This window comes from Dromiciops gliroides, chromosome 1 (genome assembly GCF_019393635.1).
Source record: "Dromiciops gliroides isolate mDroGli1 chromosome 1, mDroGli1.pri, whole genome shotgun sequence".
Classification (NCBI taxonomy): domain Eukaryota; kingdom Metazoa; phylum Chordata; class Mammalia; order Microbiotheria; family Microbiotheriidae; genus Dromiciops; species Dromiciops gliroides.
Genome location: NC_057861.1, coordinates 200,640,893 through 200,668,083, shown reverse-complemented (window position 1 = coordinate 200,668,083; position 27,191 = coordinate 200,640,893). Strand labels below are relative to the sequence as shown.

Genomic DNA, 27,191 nt, shown 5'->3' with positions numbered 1-27,191 from the left:
GAAAATAACAAACAAACTCAAGCGGGTATAGTGATATATTTTTGCCCTCAGGAAAAGTGGGAGGGGAAGGAAATAAGGAGGGGGTGGGAGAAGAGGGGAAGGAGGGAAGGGAAGTTTACGGGAGGGAGCTGCAAAAAGCAAAACACTTTTCAGGAAGGTGAAGATGTTCTGCATAACAGCACATGTATGACATATATTGAACTGCTTGATTTCATAGGGAGAGTTGAGGAGGGAGGGAAGAAGAAAAATTTAGAAAACAGAATTAGGTCAAAGACCTTAACCTCATCAGAGTGGGCTCAAGGAGGGAATAACATACACACCCAAATGGGAGGAGTAATTCATTTAACCCTACAGGAAAGTAGGAGGGGAAGAGGACAAGGAGGGAAGAGTGAATGAAGGGTGGGTAGAATGGGAGAGGGGGCTGTCAGTAGCAAAACACTTTTGAGGAGGAATAGGGCAAAATAAAATAGAAAATAGAGTAAATATCATTGGAAGGGAATAGGATGGAAGGAAACAGTTATGATGATTGACTACAATGTCAAAACGCATGGTACCCACTCTACTGGGCTATTGTGAAGAAAATTCTGTGTCAAGTTTAAGGTACTATATAAAAGTTATGATGAACAAGATGCTATCAGAAAAACCTAGAAAGACTCACATGAACTGAGACAGAGAGAAATGAACTGTATACAAAATAACAACATTAGTGTAAGATGATCTTCTGGGAAGCACATGGTTATTTACAGCAAGGCAATGATCCAATATAACTCTGAAGAACTTATGAAAATTGCAATCCATCTACAGAGAAAGAACTGATGGTAGCTGAAAACAGACGGAAACACATTTTTTTTGACAATTACTTAATCTGAAGTTTTGTTTTTATCTGTTTTCTCTCACAACCTAGCTAATATAAAGTTGTTTTCCATGACTACCCATGTATAATTTATATTTAATTGCTTGAGTTCTTGGGGTGGGGGTGGGAAGGGAGGGAGGAAGAGAAGTTGGAATACAAAGTTTAAAAAAAATGATGTCAAAATTTGCTTTTACATGTAATTTGGAAAATAAAATTCTAAATAACTAATAATAAAATTAAATTAAAGGATGGTCATTTGGACATCTCTCTTAGACCAAAGATTCCTCATGGTGATGAGCTCACAGTTTATATGCCCTTTGAAGAATAGGCGTTCCTAAGGGTGGCAATCAACTATGATTGCTTAACTATTAATAAGAGAATGAATATTACTGGAGGGTGAGCTATATTACAATGAGGGTCTTAGGGTATATGACTTGGTTCACCCAAATCCTGGTCAAAGAGATTTTACAATTTCTATATCACCTGTCTGACAAAAGGGAGAATCAATGCTTCCCAGATCTGTCTGAGCAAGCACAATGAGCAGGAATGCACCAATTAGCCCAACCTTAAAATTTCTTTTACTGTCTTGATTAGATCTTAGCCATCCTGGCTGGGTCTTTTAGAAAGATTTCCCACACTGGCTGACTTCTGGATGAGGAAGTAGAAAATGAGGAAAAACCTTGGTCCTAATACAATAATAAGTTATTAAATACAAGAGAGAAATAATAATTTCTTACATTTCCCCTATTTGATTCTATTAAGAGACAAAGTCTCCTCAATGAATCACTAACTTATATTACAAACACTTTATCAATGCTTCTTAACTAAGGAGCTCATAAGGGGAAACAATGTGAGGGGTAAGGGGAAAGATATATTGGTGCTTTGACAAAAATCAAAGGGGACCATTCCCTTTGCTAGGTAGACCTGGTGAATAAAACATGCAAAGGGAAAAAGTAAACAGTACAATAAAAGTCTCAGTCCCTCTAGTTCTTTGTGTCACGGGGTGCAGAGCACCCAGAAGTTCTCTGGGGCACATCAAGGAAGTTTCTCCTTGAGAAACTAAACCAGAGGACAGATAACGCCTAGAGAGATAAGCTGAACCAAATCAGACTGAGCTAGCTTTGGATTCCTACCCTTCATTATGGTCTCCCTTACCCCGGGGAGATAAATTTGGGTGTGGCTGCAGCCTTTGTGTTCTGAAGAGGGATCCATAGCCACCCCTCACCCAATTCCTCTAGTCACTACCAGTGGGGGATGGTCCTCCACTCCTCACCCAACTCCCCCAGCTACCACCAGTGGGGGATGGTCCTCTCTCACTAAAGGAACTTTTCACGGTCCACCCCCATCAGTCCTCTATAAAAGTACCTTCCAGTCTCCTGTTCGAGGAGATTTGGTACCTCGGAGCCATGTGCTTCATGCCAATCTCCCCATGAAAGTCCAAGGATTTCTTTCATGGTTTCCCTCCCCCCCACCCTTCCCTTCCCTTGCTTCTAAATAAACTATCACCTTATTCTAACTAAGTTTTGTGAGCAAGAGGGTGTAATTCTTTAAAGAGGAATTCCCAAGAACCCCAACTCCCACCAACCCGTACCCCATTTCCCCCCAATTACATTTGGAAATATCTGATGCAGCTCTCTGCCTTGTGTATGGTCTCAGAGCAGTTCTTCTCTGGTTCAGAGCACTGATAGAGATGTTCTTCTCTGCTAAAAATTTCTTACAAAATTGGTCTTAATATGACTTTAAATTTACTTTGCCAAAAACTAAGTCAAATAACGAAAGTTAGTTCAAATCTTATGCCTCTATCATTAGAAAATAAAATTTGGAAACTTTTAGACCACGGAATTTACATTTTTAGATTGGCCAATTGTCATGTTGATATATAGAGGAAACTCAGATACAAACAAAAAATGAGAATGCAATTTTTATACTTGACATTGTTTATTTCCCCATTAAGGGGATGAGATTCTGCTAAAGAATTAAAAACAGAGGGGCAGCTAGGTGGCACAGTGGATAGAGCACCGGCCCTGGATTCAGAAGGACCTGAGTTCAAATGTGGCCTCAGACACTTGACACTTACTAGCTGAGTGACCCTGGGCAAGTCACTTAACCCTCATTGCCTGATCCAAAAAAAAAAAAAAGAATTAATAACAGAACACTTTTTATAAGATGGATGCTAATAAAAATGATTCAATTAAAAGTTGTTAGATAAACTTCATTTGGTTTTTTTTGGTTGGTTGGTTGATTGGTTTTGGAGGGGGGGTTGCAGGGCAATGAGGGTTAAGTGACTTGCCCAAGGTCACACAGCTAGTAAATATCAAGTGCCTGAGGCTGGATTTGAACTCAGGTCCTCCTGAATCCAGGGCTCAAGCTTTATCCACTTCACCACCTAGCTGCCCCATAAACTTCATCTGTAACAAAAGGTTCTGGGATGGAATGTATAAATACAATGAAAAGTCAATTTCAAAGCAGCACATATCAAATAAGTTATTTATAATAAAATATTTTCAACTTCTAGCCATGTTCAACCCCTACTAAGCCATTCTTCTCTTGAGATAACTGTAACTGTGTGCTGCTACTCTTTTCATTAACACAAAAATGAGCAGTTATGATATTAACCTGACTAAATAACAGAATTATATTCTAGTTTCACAAATCTTTGTATCATTTCCTAATTATCCCCATACCATTAGGAAAAATTAAAGGATCTTAACTTACATAGGAATATATAACTAGTAACAGGTGTCAAGGCTAAATAGCTGTTTGGAATCTAGAAAGAACTAAATTTCTAAGCCAAATAGCTCAAATCTCATACCTCCATCTCACTACAGTAATTCAGATGTTGCTCAGTACCTAAAAGATAAAGGTATAATATGGTGTTCATACTAATCACTCTAATGTATTTATAAGGGTAAAAACTAACCACAAATTTAAAGGTGAGCAGCTTAGACCCAAAAAGACTAGAACAAAGAGATTCAGTTAGCACAGAAGTCAATAACGCAAACCAGAAAGTGCCCACTGCTTTGTTATATTTTCCCTACTTGTCAAAACAGGCAGGGTTGTGGAAGCAGAGAAGGAATCAAGCATGAAATGCCATAACGGACAATAATTCTACCAATTCCATGTCATTTCCAAATAAAGCTAAAAAAAGAAAGCCTTCACAAGACATTATTAAGTCTCCAAAAAGGCTGCTTCTAACTACCTTCCATTAAGCTTCTGTAAAGTTTATTTGTTGAGGCAGCAAGGTGGTACAGTCCATAGAGTGCTGGGCCTAGAGTCAGAAAGTCCTGAGTTTAAATCTAGTTTCAGACACTTGCTATGTGACCCTGAGCAAGTCACTGAACCTCTGCTTTCCTCAATTGTCTCAACTGTAAAGTGAGGATAATATCAAAAGCTACTTCCTAGGGTTGCTGTGAGATCAAATGAGATAATATTTGTAAAGTGCTTAACACAGTGCCTAACACATAGTAGGTATTTAATAAATGCTTATTTCCTTGCCTTGCCTTTCAATCAATACTTTACAACAATGTATTATACTCATTATAATTATTTCACACAGTAGCACTGAAGAGAAATGGAAGGAAAAGGTCATTGCATTTACAAAATAAATTTAAAGAATACAGTAAGCAAAAACTATTCTTCGCCAATAAAGTAAACCTTAAAATTTCTTATTTTTAAATAAGTTATAGAAAAAACTGAATATAGAAATGCCCTCCCCTTCCTCCTCTAACATATATTATTGTAAAGCTATTCAAAAACCTATCACAAAAAAATTATTTCTCCTTAATTTCTCCAATATTTAAGTATACCAGATTATAGTGTTTAAGTACAAGATTGAGGTCCCTAGCTTTTCTTCTCTGGTATCCAATTATTTTTCAAATTCATATTAGAAAATTGTATACTGCTTCCTGATATGTCAGAGAGTATTTCATATGATCACAAAAAGGGAATCTCCTATAAAAGGGTAAACCTGCTGTTGAAGTACAAGTTGTAAAAGTAAAATGATCTTCCAAACTATCTAACATCAGACAATTCTGGAGAATACTCTGCTTTCAAAGCAAAAAATCTGCTCTCTCCCCTTTCCAGTGGTTCCTACTCAGAGGAGAGAATAAATGTTAAAATCAGTTCAACAACACGGAAATTAAATTTCCTTGCTACTTTAAAGGGTTTAGTTTCAGAAAACTAGTCTAAATGATAATGATGACAGGCTGATGACTCACATCAACCCCTCTGTACTGTATATTCATCCCACACCCCTCCCTTCTATTTTTAAAGAGCTCAAAACCAAAATAGCAATTTGATACATACAGTACATATCTCCCCCCAGCCCAACATCTCCTTCCCTCCTAAAAGGAATGACAATCAAAATGACAGAATACTTCTGTTACTTACCCTTCTATGTGCATAGAAAGTTTTGAGGATGACTTTGCACAATGTCTTTCACACATGGTAGACTGCTCTGAAGGCTTAGGATTAAGCATGACATCTGATCCCTTACTGAAAATAATCAGGAAGAAATTAAAGTTATACAATTACCAAATGGAGACTGTAAATGCATACAAAAAAAGAAGAAAAAGCAACATATGAAGTTTAGTAAAAAATATTTCAACAGGAGTAAGAATCTATGGCCCCAAAATTTATTATTGGGGTGACAATGGGACAAGTTAAATCACCTTTCTGAACCCATATCCTCATCTATAAAAGAAAGGAAGTCATACCTGAAATTTCTGCCTCCAGATTGACAGAAACCTCAAACAGGATAGTGTGCTATACATGAAGATCTTAGTAATTATAACTTTTTTTTTTTTTTGCAGGGCAATGATAATTAAGTGACTTGCCCAGGGTCACACAGCTAATAAGTGTCAAGTGTCTGAGGCTGGATTTGAACTCAGGTCCTCCTGAATCCAGGGCTGGTGCTTTATCCACTGTGCCACCTAGCTGCCCCCAAAGATCTTAGTAATTATAAAGTACTATGTAAACATAAACTCATATAATATTAACTTGAAGGACTCAAACTGTGAATGTCACTCACATGATAAGTATATTTTGGCTAAAAAGCCTAAGAAATCTTGTCTTGCAAAATGAGTAAAAAATAGACTTAAGTTTATTCTCACATTTCAATTCTCATTCTGAGAGATTAACAACTGCTTATTCAGGGCTCTTAATACAACAAAAGAGTGATTTTTCTGTTTATAAAATACCAGGGGCAGGGGGGGACACTTTCACACTTATTAATTTTTTTTAAATTGCCAGAGGATAACTAACAAACCTAGCAGTTTGTTATCATCAAGCAAAGTATGTTGGATTTGGAGTAAGACTGACTTAATGACATAACATAACAAGGCATAATATAACAGTTAGGATATAAAATCCTTGAGGGGAGGGAATTATTTTTTTTCTCTTTCTATTCCCAGTCTCTAGCATAGTCTCTGGCATATAGTCAGTCTTTTAAAAATACTTGCTGAATGGCTAATATAAAATATGTTTTACATGATTTCACAGGTATAATTAATATAACACTTTCTCAAGGAGTGGAGGAATACTGGGAATACTTAAATAAGTTGAGTCAAGAGAGATCTGGCCTATCTGTGACATTATAGACAAGTGAATCACTTTCTCATCTGTAAAATGCAAGTGATTATATAGGATGACTTTGCTATATAGAGTTATGAGGTTATTATTGTTTGTAAACCTTCAAGAGCTACAGATAATTGTTAGTTATAAAAATAAAGCATCAAATTGGAAAGATGTCAAATGTTTTTATTCACAGTTGTCTGCTAATCTCTGATGGACACTGACTAGTTCCAAGCCTTAGTATAATAATTATGTGATAGAAGAACAACTAATTATTTTTAAACTGACCAATTTTTACCTGAATGTAATAGAAAAATAAAACAGCAGGCTTCTTTTTTCCCAACTTTTTCACTTTTAGGGAATATCTCAGAAAAATACAAATCCGGGGGGCAGCTAGATGGCACAGTGGTTAAGCACCGGCCCTGGATTCAGGAGTACCTGAGTTCAAATCCAGCCTCAGACACTTGACACTTACTAGCTGTGTGACCCTGGGCAAGTCACTTAAGCCCCATTGCCTGCAAAAAAAAAAAAAAAAAAAAGAAAGAAAGAAATACAAATCCAGACTTCTAAATCATATACAGTTTCACCGCATGGCGCCTGGAATTCACTAGAGTATATCTCCTTATAAATATGTATTTTTACATAATTGCTGTTTCTCTTTTATAAAAGAAACAGTGTACTTACAATAAATAAAGAATAAAGGCCTTAACCAATCATGAGTATAACCAAAATGGAACCAAAATAAATGAGGTCATCTATGTATAATAGCATTCTCAACCACTAGTAAACTACAAAAAAAGTTGGAAAAGTTTAATGACAACTAAATATTCCTACTCCTTTTCTAATAACATTTCGAATTTAATGACATTTCATACATAAAGTTCCTTTGCAGTTTTTACAAAGCACATTCCTCACAATAACCCTGTTAGGAAAGTATTACATGTATCCTTAGTCCCAATTCAAAATTATAAAATGGAGATTTGCTTAAGGTCATCTGAAAAGTAGCAGAACTGGAACTCAAACAACTCCTCTACAAATCCAATGATCTTTTTACACAAAGCCGAATTTTAGAAAATGTACAGATCATCTTGTCTAGCCCCTTCATTTAAAAAAAAAAAAAAAGACTACAAAAAACAAATTTGCCAAGGATAAGTTAACTAGCAACAAAGCAGTACTAAATCAGTGTCTCTTGATTCCCAGATTCTTCCCAGCATATCAGGTTTTCTTAACTGTTGAGCACCATTAAAAACACCTATCTCTGACTGCACAAAATGTATTAACTCTCTATTTCATGGGCTAGCCAATTAACACAGTAGGTTTTTTATCTTTTCTAAATGTATGCGTCCATATAGGTTGACTCCTGAACACTATCAATAGCATATTTTCTATCCAAAATGAAAATTTTAGTTGAAGGAAAAAAATAAGTTACTTTTTTTTTGATGTGACACCCTTTAGAATCTGTCACTTGTGAGCAAGCAAAATAAAGAAGGGGAAAAAATTGGTTTGGGGTCCTAGTTTTTAAAATATCACTATACCAAAATGAACTATACCAAGTAAGAAAAAAAATTTTGATAGAAATTTTTCTATTATATTTCTGGTATTTTGAAATTTATGGATTCCCATAAGCCCACCCCTTCTTTAAAAAGAGAATCATGCATAGGGCAGCTAGGTGGCGCAGTAGATAGAGCACCAGACCTGGATTCAGGAGGACCTGAGTTCAAATCCAGACTCAGACACATGACACTTACTAGCTGTGTGACCCTGGGCAAGTCACTTAACCTTCATTGCTCTGCCCCCCCCCAAAAAAAAAAGGAGAATCATGCATTCCCTACTAATATCTAATCTTCCTGTCACTTCTTAAGATGTTAAAAATAACCAACTGCTTGGACAATAATGAATCAACAAAATGATTCTTTGTAACTGTCTTTCCTTTACCAAAGTGAACACACAAATCAGAGATTATACTCAGGCTTCCTAGGCCAAACATAATGAATGGTACCCTAATCAAATCATGTCACTAAGTTCATTCAATTTAAAAAGTACTGAAATGTTCAAGATATGAAAGTCTGTTTTCCCCTATAAAGAAGCCACAAAAAAGTCTAATTTCAATAACAGTGGCAAACTGATTTAAAATCCACATTTCCTATTTGAGTTCCAGGCATTTTTCTTCTAAACAAGTTATTAGTGACCTTCTCAATATGCTATTTGTCAAAGAATTTGTGGTATTCATAATTCCTTAAGCTAGCTGATAATTGTCCTAAGAACTCAGAATAAGTTTCCTATCTGGGAACTAGAAAATATGGGAAGTAATGCAGCAATATCCCTTTACCCTGTAAAAATCCATTGACCCAGAGAGAAAAGCAAGCCATTAGGATTCCAGTAAAAGAAGACAGACATTCTAAGAAGAGTACTCTAATTGTAGTTTTACTTTAAAAAGCATTTAGATTAGGGCAGCTAGGTGGTGCAGTAGATAGAGCACCAGCCCTGGATTCAGGAGACCCTGAGTTCAAATCTAACCTCATACACTTAACACTTACCAGCTGTGTGACCATGGGCAAGTCACTTAATCCCAATTGCCTCGCCCCCCCAAAAAACCGAACAAAAACAAAAAAAGCATTTAGATTTAAAGCCCACTTCTGAAAAGTGGGAGCTACCTCTTTTAGTCTGAGCAAAGTCTTCACTTAGGTCACCTAGAACAGTTGCAAAAACTTACTTTGATTACACCTGACCCTGTCTTCTTTCTTTTCTAACTCTCTCAAATATGTATCCCCAGGGGAAGATAGGAAGCTTCAAAAATAAATAAGACCAAAGAAAAGGAACAGTGGGGGCAAAAACAAAAGTCCCAAGGGCAAAGAGATACATACTTCTATACCAGATCGTGTAGAACTGGCATACCAGAATAATCATAATTATCACCATAATAAAATTTATATAGTGCCTACCATGTGCAAAGCAGAGTGCTAAGCTCTTTGCAGACATTAAGTCGTTGTATCCTTGAAAAAAATCTAGGAGGTACATGCTATTATTATCCCCATTCCATTTTACAGTTGTAGAAACTGAGGCAAACTGACATTAAGTGACTTGCCCAAGGCCACACATCTAGTGTCAGAGGTAGGATTTCAACTCAGGTCTTCCTGACTCCAAGCCTAGTACTCTATCAACTGCACCACCTAGCTGCCTCTAATGAGAGATATTCTGTACCAAAAGGGTAAGTTGAGGTTATGTAACAGTTCCCCAAAGTATCTGGAATTTGTGATAGATAACCCTACTTGCTCAGACTGAAATGCTACCAGTGCTAACAGTGTGATGTCATGAAATCAGCACTGTATATCTGAAACCAGAGTAATCCCAAATCTATACTCTTATCTATCAACTCTGTGATTTAAGAGCAAATCACTCGACCTCTCAGTTTCAAAAATGATAACAATGGGGAAAAAGAACATTTGTACTAGTTATCTTATTGTAAAAATCAAGTGAAAATTTGTGTAAATCAATCAAGCAGCTATTAAGCACCTTGTATGTTTCCAAGCATAGTTCTAGGTTTTAGGCATAAAAAGGCAAAAATGAAATAGTCTGTGCCCTCAAGTACTTAGAAAGGACTAGGAGGGACCACATGTGAACATAAACATGTACAAAATAACATAAGGCAATTTCAGGAGGAGGCACTAACAGTGAGAGAAATGAACAAAGTAGTAGAATCTAATAGATGGTGGAGTGTTAACAATTTTACATGGCAAGTAATAGTAGCTATTGATATTGTCCATGCCATCATTTATCTACACTGTTCAGGGTTAACTTTGTTAAATCCAATGACTTTCTCTCCATCCTTATCCTTCTTGACTTCTCTGCAGCATCTGACACTGGACTACCCCTAGAAACTCTTCTCTGCTTTCTTCTTTTTCTCTTCCTATCTCACTGTTCCTTTTGAGTTTTCTTTGCTGAATCACAACCCATTTCCCTGCCCCTTCTCATGAGTATACCCAGGGCTCCTCTCTTTGCACACTTCTACAGTGATCTCATCACAACTCTCTTCTCTGTCTTGAGCTCCATCATGCAATCATTAATTGCCTCTTAAGACATCTAGATATGACCACCTGGTTATCCCAAGAAACAAAAGTCTCTGCACTCAAGGAACATGCATTCTAGTGGGAGTTGAGGGGCCATGTATATGGAGTATTACAAAGTTATTTCTGGGGAGATGAGGATGGCAACTGGGGTTGGGGGAGGATTAAGACAGGCTATCTTTTAAGAGGTGACTCTCGAACTGACCTTTGAAGGATCCCAAGGACTCTACGAGACAGAAATGGTAAGGTAGGGCAGTGCATAGGGACAGCATTTACAAAGGAACAGAAGCAGGTACATGCTATCATATCATATTTTTGAATAACAAACAGGCTAGTCTGACTAGAATGCAGACTTCAGGAAGAAGAGTAATTTGCTATAAACATGGAAAAGTAGGCTGGAACCAGACTGTGAAGGGCTTTAAAAACTAAACAGCAGAGGAACTAAATGATCCCTCTTCTTCATTCTCCATATTACAACCTATAGGAGGTGGTAATCTATCTGCTGCCTCTATGGCTTTGCAAACACTGTTCCATATGCCTAGAATGCTCTCTCTTCCCTCACCTCCATATTTTGTAATCTCTACCTTCCTTAAAGGCTAAACTCAGCTGTCACCTCCTAGACAAGGTTTTCCCTAGTGGCACAGGTTGTTGGTGTTCTCTTCCTCTTCTCCCAAGGAAATTATTCTGTACATATTTTGTTTCGCCTCCAGTAGAACATAAACGTCTTAAGAGCAGAGAATGTTAGGTTTCTGTCTTTGTTTCATCCATAGATTTTTTTCGGTCTTCATATTCTTCCATTGCCAAACCTGGATAGCACAGGGAAGATGCTTAATGCTTGCTGAACTGAATTAATGTCATTTATTAAATAAGTCTTCTTACACTCTGCTTATTAGGAATCATACAGGTGAATTTCAGACCATCCCTTCCCACAGGTTGTGGGGTTTTTTATTATTATTTATTTATTGATTGATTGATTGATGAGGCAATTGGGGTTAAGTGACTAGCCTAGGGTCACATAGCTAGTGTCTGAGGCCGGATTCAAACTCAGGTCCTCCTGAATCCAGGACCGGTGTTCTATCCACTGAGCCACCTAGCTGCCCCTCCTTCCCACAGGTTTTAATAACACTAGTCAAAAGAAGACAGGCAGAAGTCCCACGTTCTTCCTCAGCCTAGACCCCTTTAATATTTGGTATAGAAGAAAGAACAAATGGCACAGAACTTATTTCAGAGAAAGGACTTTGGGCAATAGTTTCCTTTTAGACAGTCACCAGTATAAGCTTCCTGGAGTTTGACTTATGCTAAACAACACAGGTTTGCCTCACTGACAGATTTCTGGTAGCCAGGGTCTCTCTTCCTCCAAGTCCAGTCATGTGGAGATGGTGAAATTCCTTGGGCCTTACTGGAGCTTTCCATTAAATAAAAAGTATGATATTTCTTCAAGTTTCCTCCAGATTTCTCCAAGAGTTCAGCAAGTGATATTTGAAAGTGCTGGAAGAATAAAAAGACACTAGCCAGAGGGCCTTAACCTGGGGCCCATAAACTTGTTTTTGTTGATGATGTTTTTGGGTAACTATTACAATATAATTGTTTTCCTTTGTAAACCTAGGTATTTTATTTTTATGAATAAAAAAGCATAAGGCTATAAAACTGTATGTACTCTTTTACCCAACAATACCACTACTAGGTCTAGATCCCAAAAGGATCAAAGAAAAAGGGGAAGGACCAATATGTAGAAAAATATTTATAGTAGCTCTTTTATGGTGGCAAGTAATTAGAAATTGTGAAGATGCCCATCAACTGCAGAATGGTTGAACAAATTGTGGTATGATTGTAATGGAAGACTATTATGCTGTAAGAAATGACTAGCACAATGGTTTCAGAAAAATCTGGGAACATTCATATGATTTGATGCAAAATGAAACGAGCAGAACCAAGATAACACTGCATACAGCAACAGCAATATTGTAATGATGATCAACTATGAAAGACTTGGTTATTTTCATCAAAAATACAATGATCCGAGATGATTCCAAAGGATTCATGATTTAAAAAAAAAAAACTATCCACTTAACTGAGTACAGACTGTAAGCATACTTTTCTTCACTGTATTTTCCCTTTTTTTTTTTTTTGGCAACATTGGGTAATATGAAAAATGTTTTGCATGACTCCACATGTATAACTGATATATTGCTTGCCTTCTCAATGGATAAGGGCTGAAGAGAATTTTAGAACTCAAAATTTGAAAAAATAAGATATAAACATAATTAATGTATTAAATAAGTAAATAGCTAAGTAAATAAATGTAAAAACAACATGAGAAGGGGCCCATCGATTTCAACAGACTTCCAAAGGAGTCTATGACACCAAAACATAAAAATTTTTAAAAAGGTTAAGAACTTCTGCTAGGTAGCTGGCACAAAGGAAACAACAGACAAGCCCCAAAAGGGAAGAGTGCTATTCACTCTGCTAATCTCTCCGGGCCTCAGCATCCTCATCTATAAAACTGTGCAGGATGAGCACCTGCAATGCCTCCCAGCTCCAGATCTAAGAAGACCGTAATGCCCATGCATTCTTCCCCACACCTCCTACCCCAGTCCCGCCACACCCCTCCGCTAAACCCGGAGGCTACGAGATGGAGGTGAAAGACCCCGGCCCCTAGTCCCGCTCACGCGCCAGCATGGGGTGTGCTTCTCCACTCCACCCCCACCCCACCCCACCCCCGCCCCGGATCATTTGGTCCCCGTGGCCTAAAGGCCAACTCCGACTGGAAGAAGCCCATCTACCTCCCCTCCCCCCCTCCCCTCCCCTCCCCTCCGCTGCTCTTCGGCTCCCCTCCCCCTCTCCTTTCCCCCAGTTTCCCTCTTCCCTTCCTTCTCCCTTCCTTTCTTCCCCTTCCTCCTCCTCCTTCTCCCGAGCTAGGTTACCTGGGCCTCCGGAAGAAATAGGGCCCTGGAGCCCTGTTGATGGGCGCGGGAGGGGAGGCCCAGGCGGCGTCGACGGGCGGGAGGCGCAGCTGCCACGGCATCTCCTCGGCAGCCCTCACCAGCCCCTTGCAGTGCTGCCGGAGGATCCAGCCCCGTCCAGTCGCCATGGAGACGCTAGAACGCTGGCCCGGGCAGGACGGAGCCCGAGGGCCGTCCAGAGCACTGATGGAGGGGAGGGGCTCGTCGTCTTCCCCCTTATGAGGAGGGGGAGGAGGAGGCCGCTGCCGTAACGACCGTCTGCGACTCCGCATTCACGGCCCCCGCCCGCCGCCGCTTGCCGAAGTACTCCGGGCCTCCGCGGAAATTTCTTCCTCAGGCACCCGGCCCCATCACCGCCTGCGGCCGAGCTGTTTTCCTCCGCCCGCCGGCCGCTGGCGCGCAGGTCGCTCTTGGGTACTAAGCAGCTGAGCTGGCGATGGAAGGGTGGGGTGTGGGATGGCATAAAGTTGCTGCCCGTAAGGGACCTAGGACAAATTTACGGAAAACTGACAATGGCCTTGGAGCAATTGATGGAGAGCTTAGTGGGAGGAGAGGGAAGGAGAGAGTCCAAACCTTTCTCATTACAAACAGTCCCTAATAAAAATAAATAAATAAAATAAAATAACAAGACCGTACAAGTGATGAACGAAACTCCAAGTTGGGGTTTTGTTTTGTTTTGTTTTTTTAAGATTTGACGAAATTGATAAACCATTAGCCAATCTGATGAGGGGGGCGGAGGGATCATCAAACAGGCAAATAAAAGATGAATAAAGTGAATACACATCAGAAAGGAAATTTTTAGATTATCAAAAACCACACAAATATACGGTCTACAAAATGGAGAATTCAAGGGAAATTAATTGCTAAATGTCTACAAAAACATAAAACACACCAAAACGTTCCAGAACGATGACATGCCTCTGTGCAGGCAGGCTAGGATTCCTCTTTACATTGTGTAAGGCCCTGGAGATCAGAAACTTTCCTTCTTGTTTTGGGTGGTCTGGGCTTCAAAGTGCTGATTAATTTATTCAAGCATCTTTTGTAATCTCTCATTCCTTCCCCTCTACCCGATAGCCATTCCTTTCTGGAAGTTCACTTTATCTCTCTACTAAAACAGTGCATCTCCCTTATGATGAAGAGTGTGAAACTTTTTTATGTAAATCCATATGTAAGCAAACAATAGCTTCTGCAAACTGAAGAAACACATTTGTTTTTTCAAGTGTTTATTTAATAAAGCACTAATGAAGGGTAAGGATTCTTAACTTTTTGTAATGTATTTTGTAAACAAATGCAACTACAATCACTTGAGGGAGTTTTGAATTTCATATATGATAAAGACATATACATACACATGCATACTAAAGCATGATGAGACTCAGGCCTGTGCCTCAATTTCTTCATCAGTAAAACGAGGCTTGGGCTAAATGGTTTCCACTGTTTCTTCGACCCTTTAACATTCTATGATTATAAGTTATTGCCAATAATGCTGACTTATTAAAGCTGGAATCGTTGGATTAGTGCTTATATAAATGTTGTGAGGTCTTTTGGAGTAAAACTGATATGTCGATACAGAGTATTAACAGAAAGATTTACTGCTAATTGATCTGTGAAGTTCCGTTATCTTGGTTTTACGATAAAAGTACGAGAACGCAAAGACGTAAGTAATTTACCCATAATTACAAAAAGAAAGAAAAAAAAATCAATGAACAAGCAGGAATTAGAATTAAGCCAATTTCAATTTACACAGTCCCTTTTAATTTAGGGTACTGGGAGATTTGCCGTTTATAGTTATTAGATTTAACTCGGGATTTTACAAGAGGTTAAAGTACATAATTAAACTGCAAAGATGGGGGAGAAAGAAAACTTTAAACTTGCCACAATTTTTTTAAAAGCATAGTGCATTCTATACTTCAACTACGTGCAGCCTGTGCTACTTGCAAACAAGAGCCTGAGCGGTGGCGAGAGAGGGTTAATTTAAGCTCCACACACATTGCATTGTGGAATTGTAGTCCAGTTTTCCTTTCCTATGGTAGCATGTCTATTATAACGACGTATGCAAACTACTTTTCCCAGGGATCCCTCGATATTTTCCAGGAAACTTTGGAAATACAATGGCGGGGGGGGGGTGAGTGGTTATGAATGTCAGTGTGCCGTGAGTAAAGTTGTCGTTTCCTATAAACTACGAGGGTGGGCCATAAAGAAAAGCAAGTGGAAGTGTAATTTTTCTACTGATATCTTCATTTTAATGAGAAATCGCTACAGCTCACATTTCTACATGAACCCTGGGCTCCTGTTTGTGGTTCTCAGGTCACCCATTGCAAAAGCGGGGTAGGTGTCTGGGCGGGCGTGCAGACTCTAAACTTGTGCAAAGTGTGGATGGTGGCAGGTTTTGGCCGGGGAACCTTTTTCTCCGAACATGATTTCTGCGTCTTTGCTTCGAGCTATTCAATGCACAGAGAAGCTGCACTGCTGCCCTGGGAAGCGACTGCTTTTACTCCAGCTGGTCCCCTTTAACAAAGCCGATATTAAAACGTGGCCATGTTTGAGGTGGGGGTTGCTGGGGCAAAGAGAAGTAGTATTGCAACCCAGACGCATCCTTAGGGTCACTCAGAAAGCCATCTGGACTCAGGGATACAAGCCCCTGAGAGCCGAAGAGGACAGCAGCAAACAAGTGTCTGTGCAGAAAAGTCGCAGAGGAGAACCTGCTCTTTCAATTTCACAGAGAGGTAATAATCAGTGAGTTGCTTGTGCCCTTTAAATTAGATGTAATGTTTAAGTAAGAAAAGAACAATTCACACAAAGATAGAATTTGAATACAACCAGAGCCATAGAAGAGGGACTTGGCGCTTCCTCGGCAAATTCGAACACTGCACACGTTTATAGTAATCAAAATCCTACTAAATTGCGACTTACTACTTTTGTTATTTTGGACAAGTCACTTCAACTCTGTAGGCCTCAGTCTACTTCTCTGTAAAATGAGGGGATTGGACTAAAGGGAATTTTAAACTTTATTATGTGTTATGAATTCTTTTGGCTGTCTAGGGAAACCTATGGACCCATTCTCGGGATTATGTTTTTAAATGCATCAAATAAGGTACATAGAATTACAAAGGAAACCATCGTATTGAAGTAAAGACTTTTCCATCCAAGTGCTGGGACCCCCGGAAATCTCTCCACAGACTGGACCAGAAAATTCCTAAGGGCCTTTTCATGTCTAAATATATTTAATCCTAATCTGCTCCGTTACAGCTAGAAAAGTAATGGGGGGAGAACCTAGTTACCACTTATAGTTTTAGTATTCATTGGGGGGTGAGGGGAAATGACTAAAACCCATTGAAAAAGAAGAAAAGAAAAATATTCCCATATATTTTCATGTGATTATTTTAGTCATACTAAAAAGTATTTAACAACCCCTTCTTAGAGCCCAACATTGGACTCGGTTCTGTCATGTACAAAAGCAGTCTTTCCCTGTTTATAAAGTGCTCCCTGTCTATTTGGGAAGCAGGTTACACATCGTGAAATAATTAGTGAGAACTAGTTAATAAGATATTAAATAATGTGCAGCCACGGCAGTTTGGAAATAAGACTATAATAAGTAAACGGTAGAGATTACTATGGGATAGTCTCATTAAGTAAGAGTTTATAAAGGAAGTTGAACTTGAACTAGGTCTTGAAGGCTAAGTACAATATGACTAAGACCTAGCACAAGGCTTTGCAAGTATTAAATAAAATGAGTGGGTTGCCCTATGTTAGGGAGACAATCTAATGCAGTGGTAAGAGCTCTGGTTTTAAAGTTGGAAGGCCTAGGTTTGAGTTTAGGTCCTGCCACAGCTCTAAATCTGTATTATGAAGTAGTATTCATTGAAAAATAAGGGAAAAGGCATTATCTAAACCAGGAGAATCAGCATCCTAGTTTACCCAAAAGAAAACAAATGATTTGCAGATACATCATTTGAATAATGTAGCATACACATCATTTGCCCCCTACATTATTCTTACTTTGTGAAAAATCCATATATTGAAAATGGACAAAGCTCACTGAAGCTTTCTCCACTTCTAAAACTTTGTTGAGAGATGATTGGGTGACAACCTTGGTGTGGTGAGTTATATCTTGTTTGGAACAGTGAACAGTACATCTAAACTGTGGTTTAGATGGATAAGTGACCTTTAACAAAGTTGGTATTTGTAGCATCTCATCTCGTTTAAGAACCTGCATTCCAAACTATGAGTCTAGTCACTTTTTTAAGAAGGAACTAATCATGGGGCAGCTAGGTGGCGCAGTGGATAGAGCACCGGCCTTGAAGTCAGGTGTACCTGAGTTCAAATGAGGCCTCAGACACTTAACACTTACTAGCTGTGTGACCCTGGGCAAGTCACTTAACCCCAGTTGCCTCACTAAAAAAAAAAAGGAACTAATCATGTATAAATTTGCTTATGGATATGATACCAGAATGTAAGTTAGTTGTCAATATCAAATGTTCCTCACAGTTAAATTATAATTTCCTATACCTTTGCTTCTAGAAGTGGCCTAGCCAAATTCAAGACATATTTAATCCATTGTGAAACTTTCATAAATTTTCACAAAATTTCACAAAATAATCCTGTTTGTAGGAAATATAATGAGTATTTTTATCTATGTTGAGAAAGCCACATGGAAAGTACAGAGCATTCTTCACATCTGTTCAGTTAACATATCAGTTTGACTTTCCAATTTCCATTCTTCCTTCCTGAAATGTGTCTCTGCACTAGCCAATGGGGATGGCATTACTGGAAAATGATGACAAACTAAGTTGTTCAAGCCAAAACTTTATTTCAGTCTTTAACAAACAAATTACCAAAGGCATTGTTTTTTCTAGTCTCCTTTGCCATAATTCGTGTAGTATTGTGTTCTTATAATAGTGCACAGTGCTTTGGAATTCACAAAACTCTGGGCAGAATATTGGAACAGTTATGAGAACTGCAGAAAGAATTGTCTTTGTACATAGAAAATGTGTGGAGATTTGGTATTTGCTTGGCAATGTGGTGTCTTAACAATTTTAAATAAGGCACTTTGGAGACTGACTTACTATTTTAAAACCATCAACTAGAAGAATGTTACCTAGTGCTGGTTTCCACAGATGTAACCCCAGATCCTTGGACCCCCTTGAAGAAGCAGAGCCTGCAGATTTTTACCATAATAACTATCTTTATTTTTACCTACCTCCAAATGAAATTTAGCATTTCCCTCCATTATCAAAAAACATTCTTCTGAAAAGGGGTCCACATGCTTCACTAGAGTACCATAGGATTCCATGACACATAAAAATATTAAGAATCCCTGGCCTTTAAACTGTAGTCTTTAAAACTATAGTTCTTAAAAAACTTGTTGGGATAACACCATTTAAAAAACCCTGACCCCATGTTTTTGACTCACAGTACTTGTTCATTTGTTTTCAGTCATTTCCAACTCTTCATGACCCTATTTGGAGTTTTCTTGGCAAAGATACCATAATGGTTTGCCATTTCCTTCTCATTTTACAGATGAGGAAACTGAAACAAACAGGGTTAAGTGATTTGCCCAGGATTACACAGCTAGTAAGTGTCTGAGGCCAGATTTGAACTCAGGAATATGAGTCTTCCTGACTCCAGGCCTGGCACTCTATCCAATGTGCCACCTCATTATCTTTCTACTGGCAGTACCAAAGTTTTATTATTGATATGTATATAGTACATATATAACTTCTGTTGTTTTCCCTCTACAGTGAAAGAAGCTGGGAAGAGATTTTTACCTATTTAATAATAGTGCTTATTGGAATCGGTTGTCACAGGTTGAAAAAAATAGCAAGTATAATTTCCTAAATTTTTCCATTTACATGTTGCTTCAATTAGATCTTATTTTGTTTTCATCTCGTTATCATATGATTGCAGGTGGTTTATTCTATGTGATTTTCAAAGAACTTTTCTCCTCATCCAGTCCTAATAAGATTTTTGGAAAAGCCTTAGAAAAATGCAGATCTCATCCAGAGGTTAGTTTTTAAAATTGTTACCACATATGAACTAGAAAATAAAATTGAGACAAGAAAGGCTGGTGGGAAGCATGTTACACAGGATTGTAGTACTGACTTAAATTCAATGCTGGTGTCCTTGGGCAACTTAACCTTTTATTTCCTTTTTGTTTTGGTTTGGTTTTTGTTTTATTGTGTGTTTTGTTTTGTTTTGTTTTTGCAGAGCAGTGAGGGTTAAGTGACTTGCCCAGGGTCACACAGCTAGTAAGTGTCAAGTATCTGAGGCCGAATTTGAACTCAGGTCCTCCTGAATCCAGGAGTGTGTCACCTAGCTGCCCTCTAACCTCTTATTTCTAAATGGGATTATAATACTGCATAACCAAGGCGGAAATGCAATTCTGTATTGGAAGCAGAGTGGTATAATGAAAAGAGTTCAGGGTTTAGAGTTAGAAAAGAGGAGGTTGGCATAGAAGGCCACTAAGATCCCTTTCATATCTATATCTGTGATCCTATGTAGGAAGCATTTTGAGCCCTTCCAAGTGAAACTCAAACAGAAATTCATGCTAGTGTCATAATTATTAGTAGTATAAAATGCACTATTACATGGTTAAAATATGCCAAAGTATTCAACTTAGATGCATTAACTTTTCCAGGGCTCATTTTAATGCCCAGAAATATTATTTTACTTGATATACTAGTGACAGAAAAATATTAATTCATCCTTCACTTACAGTGCTAGATTTACTTCCAGAAAACAGCTCAGTACTGGGAAGCCTTTCACAATGATGAAGGTTTGAACAAGTAACTTGAAAAGGGTATTGGCATCATTAATGGCCCATTAGATATCGTCATACGTGACCAAAGATTAACATCAAGAAGTCATATCTCCCACCTCCTACCCTCCCAATCTAAGCCCACTATATGATGGGAATTACTGCCTTCTCCAAGGTTTTCCCTTTTCATTGATATTTTAGGTCTTAGATACCAGCATATTATTAGGAGGGTTCTCTGTGTATAGAAAATCAAGTATAAATAATAGTAGTAATCAGTATGGATAATAGCATAACTGGAAAGATTACATTATAGGACTCATCCACTTTAAAGGATGTCCACTGTTGTTGAAAAAAAGAAGAAATCATAAAATGAAGCTGACTGATATCACAGTCAGAATTTGTATAATCTAAAAGACTGTAAGAGTAACTTGAGGTTTAACCAAGCAAAACAGTTAATATAAAAAATTAATTATTGCCATGTATTGAATCTGTTGCTCTTTGAAGTTAATTATATGAATAAGCATTTTCACCTGTTCCAACTTCACAGCTCTGGGATATACTTGTTATAACATTAGTCCTTTTTTATTTATTCCAGAAACCAAAGAAACTTAGTACTCCCCTCAACAAAGAGACAGACATTAGAGGAAGTGAGAGAAGTAATATAGCTAAGAGAAGAATATTTTATTTGTTTGGATGAAACAATTTATTTGCCTTTGCAAGGGTTTCTAAGGGGACATAATTTAAAACTCTGTTTAAAAACTGCATAGCTGCTTCACTATGAATTTCCCATTAGAAGTAATTTATTAAAATATCTAGAGCTAGTCTGTTCTAAATATGCCAATATTAATTGATTTCTACCTTGCTCTAGCATTTGCTTTTTAAAGTATTTCATTTTAATAGCATCTTATATTAAACTGTTCTTTAAATCACATTAAAAACTTTGAACATTTGATTTTTACATTATGAGCTGCTGTTAGTATCTGAATACCTGAACATTTTGTTTTCAGAGACTTTATGTTTGGTAGGGGTTGGTAAAAACAAGCTTTCACTTCAACTTTGATTGAGCCTTTATAATGAAACTATATAAAATTCTTACCCATTTTAAATCAGTGCATGGGAATCATTAAAGAACTAAAAATCACCCCAAAAACAACTCTTCCCATTTAAGACTGGAGTTATGACAGATAAATCTCAAGCTTCCTGAAAGGAGTATTTTACATGAGAAGCATCTTAAAAGCCATTTACATTTAAGCTACTTTTTTTTTTTCTCCCATAGGTAATCAGCGTTTTTGGTGACAACATTAAAGGTTATGGGGAATCAACAAGGCGAGGTAGAAGACAGCATGTCAGGTATAATGACTTTGCTTGTAATGAAGTTAAGTAATTATGAAAATTAAAAACATTCAAACATGATTTGCTTATCTTCTTGGCAGTCATATTGAATATGTAAAAGATGGGCAAAAGTACATGCGTCTGAAATTCTACATTGAAGGCTCAGTGCCAGGGAAGCAAGGAACTGTGCATCTTGAAACAAAAGAGGTATGAAAATAATGATGGATGACGTGATAACTGAATTCTTAGAAATTGACATTTCTGGAAAGAATAACACCTTGAAGTATGTTTTTCCTACTTTCAGAACCCAGAAAGTGGCATATATGAATTTCGCTACATATTTGTGGACGTTGATGTCTTTCCTAGAAGAATCATTATTATTGAAGATAATCGACGTTGAGATAATTAACTAAAAGAATTAAGCAACTTTGATATGTTCTACTGTGTCACATAGTGCATTATCACAACTGTTCTTATTTTCACAGTTCTCTTTGTGAGCCTATTTTGAATAGGACATAAAAAAGGATGTTTAATAATGAGGGGATTTATGTTGCATTAGAATGATATAAAGATGAGCAATTGGGGAAAAAACATGAAATAAAGTACATATGTATTTTATCCAAGTGAACTATTATTCTAGGACAGGTTTTTTTGCTTCATCTAGAACAATGCCATCTTTCAAAATAGGAATTTTCTTTTATTAAAATTTTATGCTGCAGAAATATGGAAGATGAATTGTAAGACTCCATGCTTTTCCTTCTGTTATGCAACCTTATAAAAAATCTTTGAAATAAAATTAAACTTGGAAAAAAAGATGTCAAAAGTAAATTATCTTGCTGTATAATTTTAAATCTGAATTCAATGTGAATGTGAGGAAGTTAGGAATTAAAGCACACCAACCAATGATGAAATAAAGCTGTTCAAAATTAAAGACTGGATGATATGCCCAATTAATCATAACATTTGGGTATTCTTCATATATGCCATATTCTGTAATATGCTTTTTTACTTTATGTAGCCAAAAGGAGACCTTGGAAAAAAAATAGTGTAAATAACAGTTCCTTTGACTATAAGTAATCTGTTGTATTTGGGGTTTTGTTTTGGTTTTTGGTGAGGAATGGGAAGCACTGAGTGTCACCAAAGAGAGATAATGTCTGCCAAGTCTGCTTCTAAAGTCTTGGGTACAGAGTGTGAGGGCCAAAATTGGATATATGGAAGGTTATTTGGGTGATGCCTCAATATTGGGGTCCTGGAAATATGAGGGACTCTTTTAGGTTTAATCTTCCCTTTGAACTTTCCTTTTTATATATTCCTCCTAGGCCAATAAGAAAAGGAGCCTCTGAGCTTTAGTTCATAAAGAATCAGGTTTTATTACTTGGGAATTAATTAAACCACAAAGGTGAAATCAATTAAGGAAATAAGGAAGTAGAAATACAGATAGTCTTAACTCTTAGCTTATACAATCCCAGAGTGTTCCCAATTAAACTAATTCAAAGGAATTTAGGGTTTTCCTTATTAAACTTACCAACCCTGGTCAGTCTACCGTTACTCGTCAGAAATGCAGTCGCCCTAAACGGAACAAAACACGTGCCACTGCCAGGTCCGGGACACTACCAGACTGCCTCCCCACACCAAAAGAGCAAGAGCTTTTTTTTAACGCCCCTGCCCACTGGAAGTTGCCTCCCTTCTGGTGGCATTCAATTTTTTCCTCGCCCAAAAGGAGAGGTCTGGCGTTCAGTTTTTCCTCCCCCAAAAGGGGAGGTCCTTCTCAGTAGCATATGTAATCTCAGTGTGGGCCAGGTGTGGCCCCTCCTAAATGATTCAGCTAAAACTTTTGATATTAATCTTTACCAAAAATAATTTTTACCACAAGAGCAAAGTGTGAGGTCCAAGTGCTGGCTTTCTCGTAACTAAGACATTGATATATCCTTGGTAAAAGAAGGAAATGCTTATCTCAAAACACTTAAAATAAAACATTTGCTTGAGTTTTAACTGTAAGAGAGGCTGTTGAATACTGGGGAGAAAAGCGCCAGATTCAGAGTCAGGAGAGTCCTGGGTTTGAATATCTTTGTGACCATACATGACTCAACCTCTCTTAGACTTTCCCCATCTATTAAATGGAAATAATATTTATATTATTTACTACTTATGGTTATTGTGAGAATCAAAGAAGGTATATAAGAACATTTTGTAAATCTCTAAATGCTATAGAAAATTTAAACATTAAAGTATTAAACTTACTAATGATTGTGAGACCACCTTTTATTAGAGATGTGGAATATCAAAGAATTTTTAGAATAGTAATACCCAGCATTTATATAGTACTTTAAGGTCTTCAAAGTACTTCAAATGTCATCTCTCATTTCCTCCATTTCATTGATGAGAAACAGGTTAAGGAAGTGGACTTAAATGCCATAGATGGAGGGTGATAATCAAAGTTTGAAAACATATAGGTAAATTTGTGTTGACATTTAAGCATCATTTGCCTCCAAATGAAGCATATGCAGTCTTTCATATAGCTGTTTGCCCTTTGAATTACTTTTGAGTCTGAGAGGGTCCCCTAACAGTGCCTATGAAGATTTCAACACACTCTTGAAATCTTTTTGCTATTGGCCAGTAAGGTGAGATCAATAAAGACTTAGTCTCCAAATAAACTACATGACTTATTGCTTTGAGAGAGGAAGGCAATTTACAAATCTTATTGAACTATAAAGCACATGTACTGGTTTAGGGGGAAAATACTAACTTGATTCAAATATAAATAATATGGAAAATAGCTTCTATAAATTCTATAAACCATAAAAGTGCAACCTAAATATCATGCCACTCACACATTCAAGTAAAAAGATGAAATTAATGAAGACAACCAAGATAATAAAGGGATGAAATAACAATTGGGATTCTTAGCCTAGAAACTAAACTGAGGACATCACTGTTGCCTGTCATCCAGTTGTCTTCACTGTCATGAAAGAGGAAATCGACTTGTTCTGTTTGGCCGCAGGGGCAGACCTAGGATCAATGGGTAGAAATTTCAGGAAAGCAAATTTGGGCTCTTGTTTTGATATTAAAAAAAGGTTCCCAACAGTTACATCTATGGAAAAAGTAGAATGTTCTGTCTCAAGAGGTAGCAGGTTCCAACTTTAAGTACAGCAAGAGTGTAGAAATTCTTATTAAAGTAGAGGTTTAAAAGGCTTTTAAAGTCCCAGCCCTGACACTATAAAGAAAATTCCTATTAAGGTACAGATTGGTCCCTTTCAACTGAGATTCTGTGAATTAGATTATTAGTTATTACTCCCTTGGCCCTCTTGGGTTGAAATAATATAAGGCCATATGGCCCAATAGCTCTCCCAAATCCTGAAAAAACAGAAAGGGAGAGCTGAGTAAGTAAACCCAGGAAGAAAATCAGAGATATACAGCAAGCCATTTTTTTTTACTTCCCCCTCCCCATACACAAAACAACAACAACAACAACAACAAAGCCCTAGAGCACATAACCACCAGGGCCATAAAAACAACAACAAAAACCCAAATACAACTAGTGGAAAAGAGCAGAAGCTGCTATTTGCAATAAGAGGAAAAGTTGGGGCAGCTAGGTGGCACAGTGGATAAAACACTGGCCCTGGATTCAGGAGGACCTGAGTTCAAATCCAGCCTCAGACACTTGACACTAGCTGTGTGACCCTGGGCAAGTCACTTAACCCTCATTGCCTGGCCAAAAAAAAAAAAAAAAGGAAAAGCTGAGGAGCACAGACACCTGATGGCCTTTAAGGTCACTTCCAGGTCTAAATCTAGGATACTGTTAATACCAGACAGCTAAGTGACACAAGGGATAGAGCACTGGACCTTGAGTCAGATGCCTAAGTAAACTAGAATACAATAAGGTATCAGTGGTTGCCAGCATTATTATTGATACTGGAGAAAGCCAACTCCTGACACTACAGCATCTACCACCCTTCCTAGAAAGTGATACTTCCAGGGCAGCTAGGTGGCACAGTAGATAGAGCAACACGGCCCTGGAGGTCAGGAGTACCTGAGTTCAAATCCAGCCTCAGACCCTTAACACTTACTGGCTTTGTGACCCTGGGCAAGTCACTTAACCCCAATTGCCTCACACAGAAAGAAAGAAAGAAAGAAAGAAAGAAAGAAAGAAAGAAAGAAAGAAAGAAAGAAAGAAAGAAAGAAAGAAAGAAAGAAAGAAAGAAAGAAAGAAAGAAAGAAAGAGATACTTCCCCCACCTCCACTAATCCATATATGCACAGATGCCAGAAATAATGAAAATTAAATTTTTCTCAAACTATAGGATTGTCATCAGGGCTAGGAGGAGATGCTATTGTCAGTGTCAGTGGTATGATCTGAGGTTGTAAACAAGAAGTACCTTATTTTGCAGCTCTAGCTGATTTGCAACATGTCCAACAAGGGCAGTATTTTCTTCAGTCTTTTCACATAACTCTCCAGGTTATGGTCCCTTTAAATTCCAGCCACACATAGCCAGTGTACCCAGGTTGCCACTTTAAAAAAAAAAAAGGCAGCCACAGAATTACAGGATTTTGGAGCTCTTAGGGTTCTCAGCATTCATTTACCTAGACCAGCTCCAGATCTAAAATGGGATCTCTCTCATTTTAAAGGTTTTCCTGGCATCAAGTCTCCATTTGCCTCTTTGTAACTTTTAATCATTCCTCCTGGTACTCTCCTGTGGAGCCAAACAGAGCAGTACCCCCCTATTTGAAGCAACATGTCATGAACACTTGTCCTGCTCCGTCCCCAATGATCTGACTCAGCTTTACCAGCAGGTCTGGCCTGGGTTCTGGACACCAGCCCTGACCGGGGCTATCCCAGACTCTGCCCTTTATATCCACCCAATAGCTATGAAGCACTGGCCCTAAAGTCAAAAACATGTGAGTTCAAATCCTGACTCAAACATCATCTGTGTGACCCACTAAAAGGCATTTAACCAACTAAATCAAATTTATAAGAATCCAAGTCATTCCCCAATTGAGAAATGGTCAAAGGATATGAACAGGCAGTTTTCTGATGAAGAAACCAAAGCTATCTATTCCCATATGAAAAAATGCTCTAAATCTCTAATGATTAGAGAGATGCAAATTAAAACAACTCTGAGGTACCACCTGACACTATCAGATTGGCTAAAATGACAAAAAAGGAAGATAATAAATGTTGGAGCTGTGGGAAAATTGGAACACTAATGCATTGTTGGTGGAGCTGCAAGCTGATCCAACCATTCTGGAGAGCAATTTGGAATTATGCCCAAAGGGCGATAAAGCTGTGCATACCCTTTGACCCAGCAATTCCACTTTTAGGTCTTTTTCCCAAAGAAATCATGGAAAGGGGAAAGGGACCCACATGTACAAAAATATTTATAGCTGCTCTTTATGTGTGGTAGCAAGGATTGGAAGTTGAGGGGGTGCCCATCAATTGGGGAATGGCTGGACAAGTCGTGCATTATGAATACAATGGAATACTATTGTGCTGTAAGAAATGATGAGCAGGAAGAGTTCAGAGAAACCTGGAGGGTCTTACGTGAGCTGATGATGAGTGAGATGAGCAGAACCAGAAGAACATTGTACACAGTATCATCAACATTGAGTGTTGACCTACTGTGATGGACTATATTCTTCTCACCAATGCAATGG

The 27,191-nt window shown here is 38.0% G+C and overlaps 2 protein-coding genes across 5 annotated transcripts in view; one reads left to right on the top strand and one right to left on the bottom strand.

The window, feature by feature from the left end:
- FBXO15 (F-box protein 15) overlaps positions 1-27,191 on the bottom strand; it is a 144,922-nt gene that overhangs the window by 74,183 nt on the left and 43,548 nt on the right. The window contains exons 1-2 of one of the 4 annotated variants that reach the window (XR_006353515.1): positions 13,413-14,062; positions 5,243-5,347 (exon numbers count right to left, since the gene is read on the bottom strand). Coding sequence is in view for 3 of the 4 variants with exons in the window: in XM_043969651.1 (XP_043825586.1) it covers positions 5,243-5,347; positions 13,413-13,723 (416 nt within the window). In the remaining variant the exon portion in view is untranslated. Of the gene's footprint in view, positions 1-5,242; positions 5,348-13,412; positions 14,067-27,191 lie in introns of those variants that run through there. The other 3 variants (XM_043969651.1, XM_043969643.1, XM_043969657.1) reach the window with 3 other exon arrangements.
- Positions 15,647-22,471, top strand: TIMM21 (translocase of inner mitochondrial membrane 21). Its single transcript, XM_043969673.1, is given in 7 exon segments — positions 15,647-16,177; positions 19,193-19,212; positions 19,215-19,248; positions 19,359-19,456; positions 21,485-21,558; positions 21,642-21,747; positions 21,845-22,471. Coding segments are annotated over 7 exon segments (738 nt in total). The 5' UTR covers positions 15,647-15,867; the 3' UTR covers positions 21,941-22,471.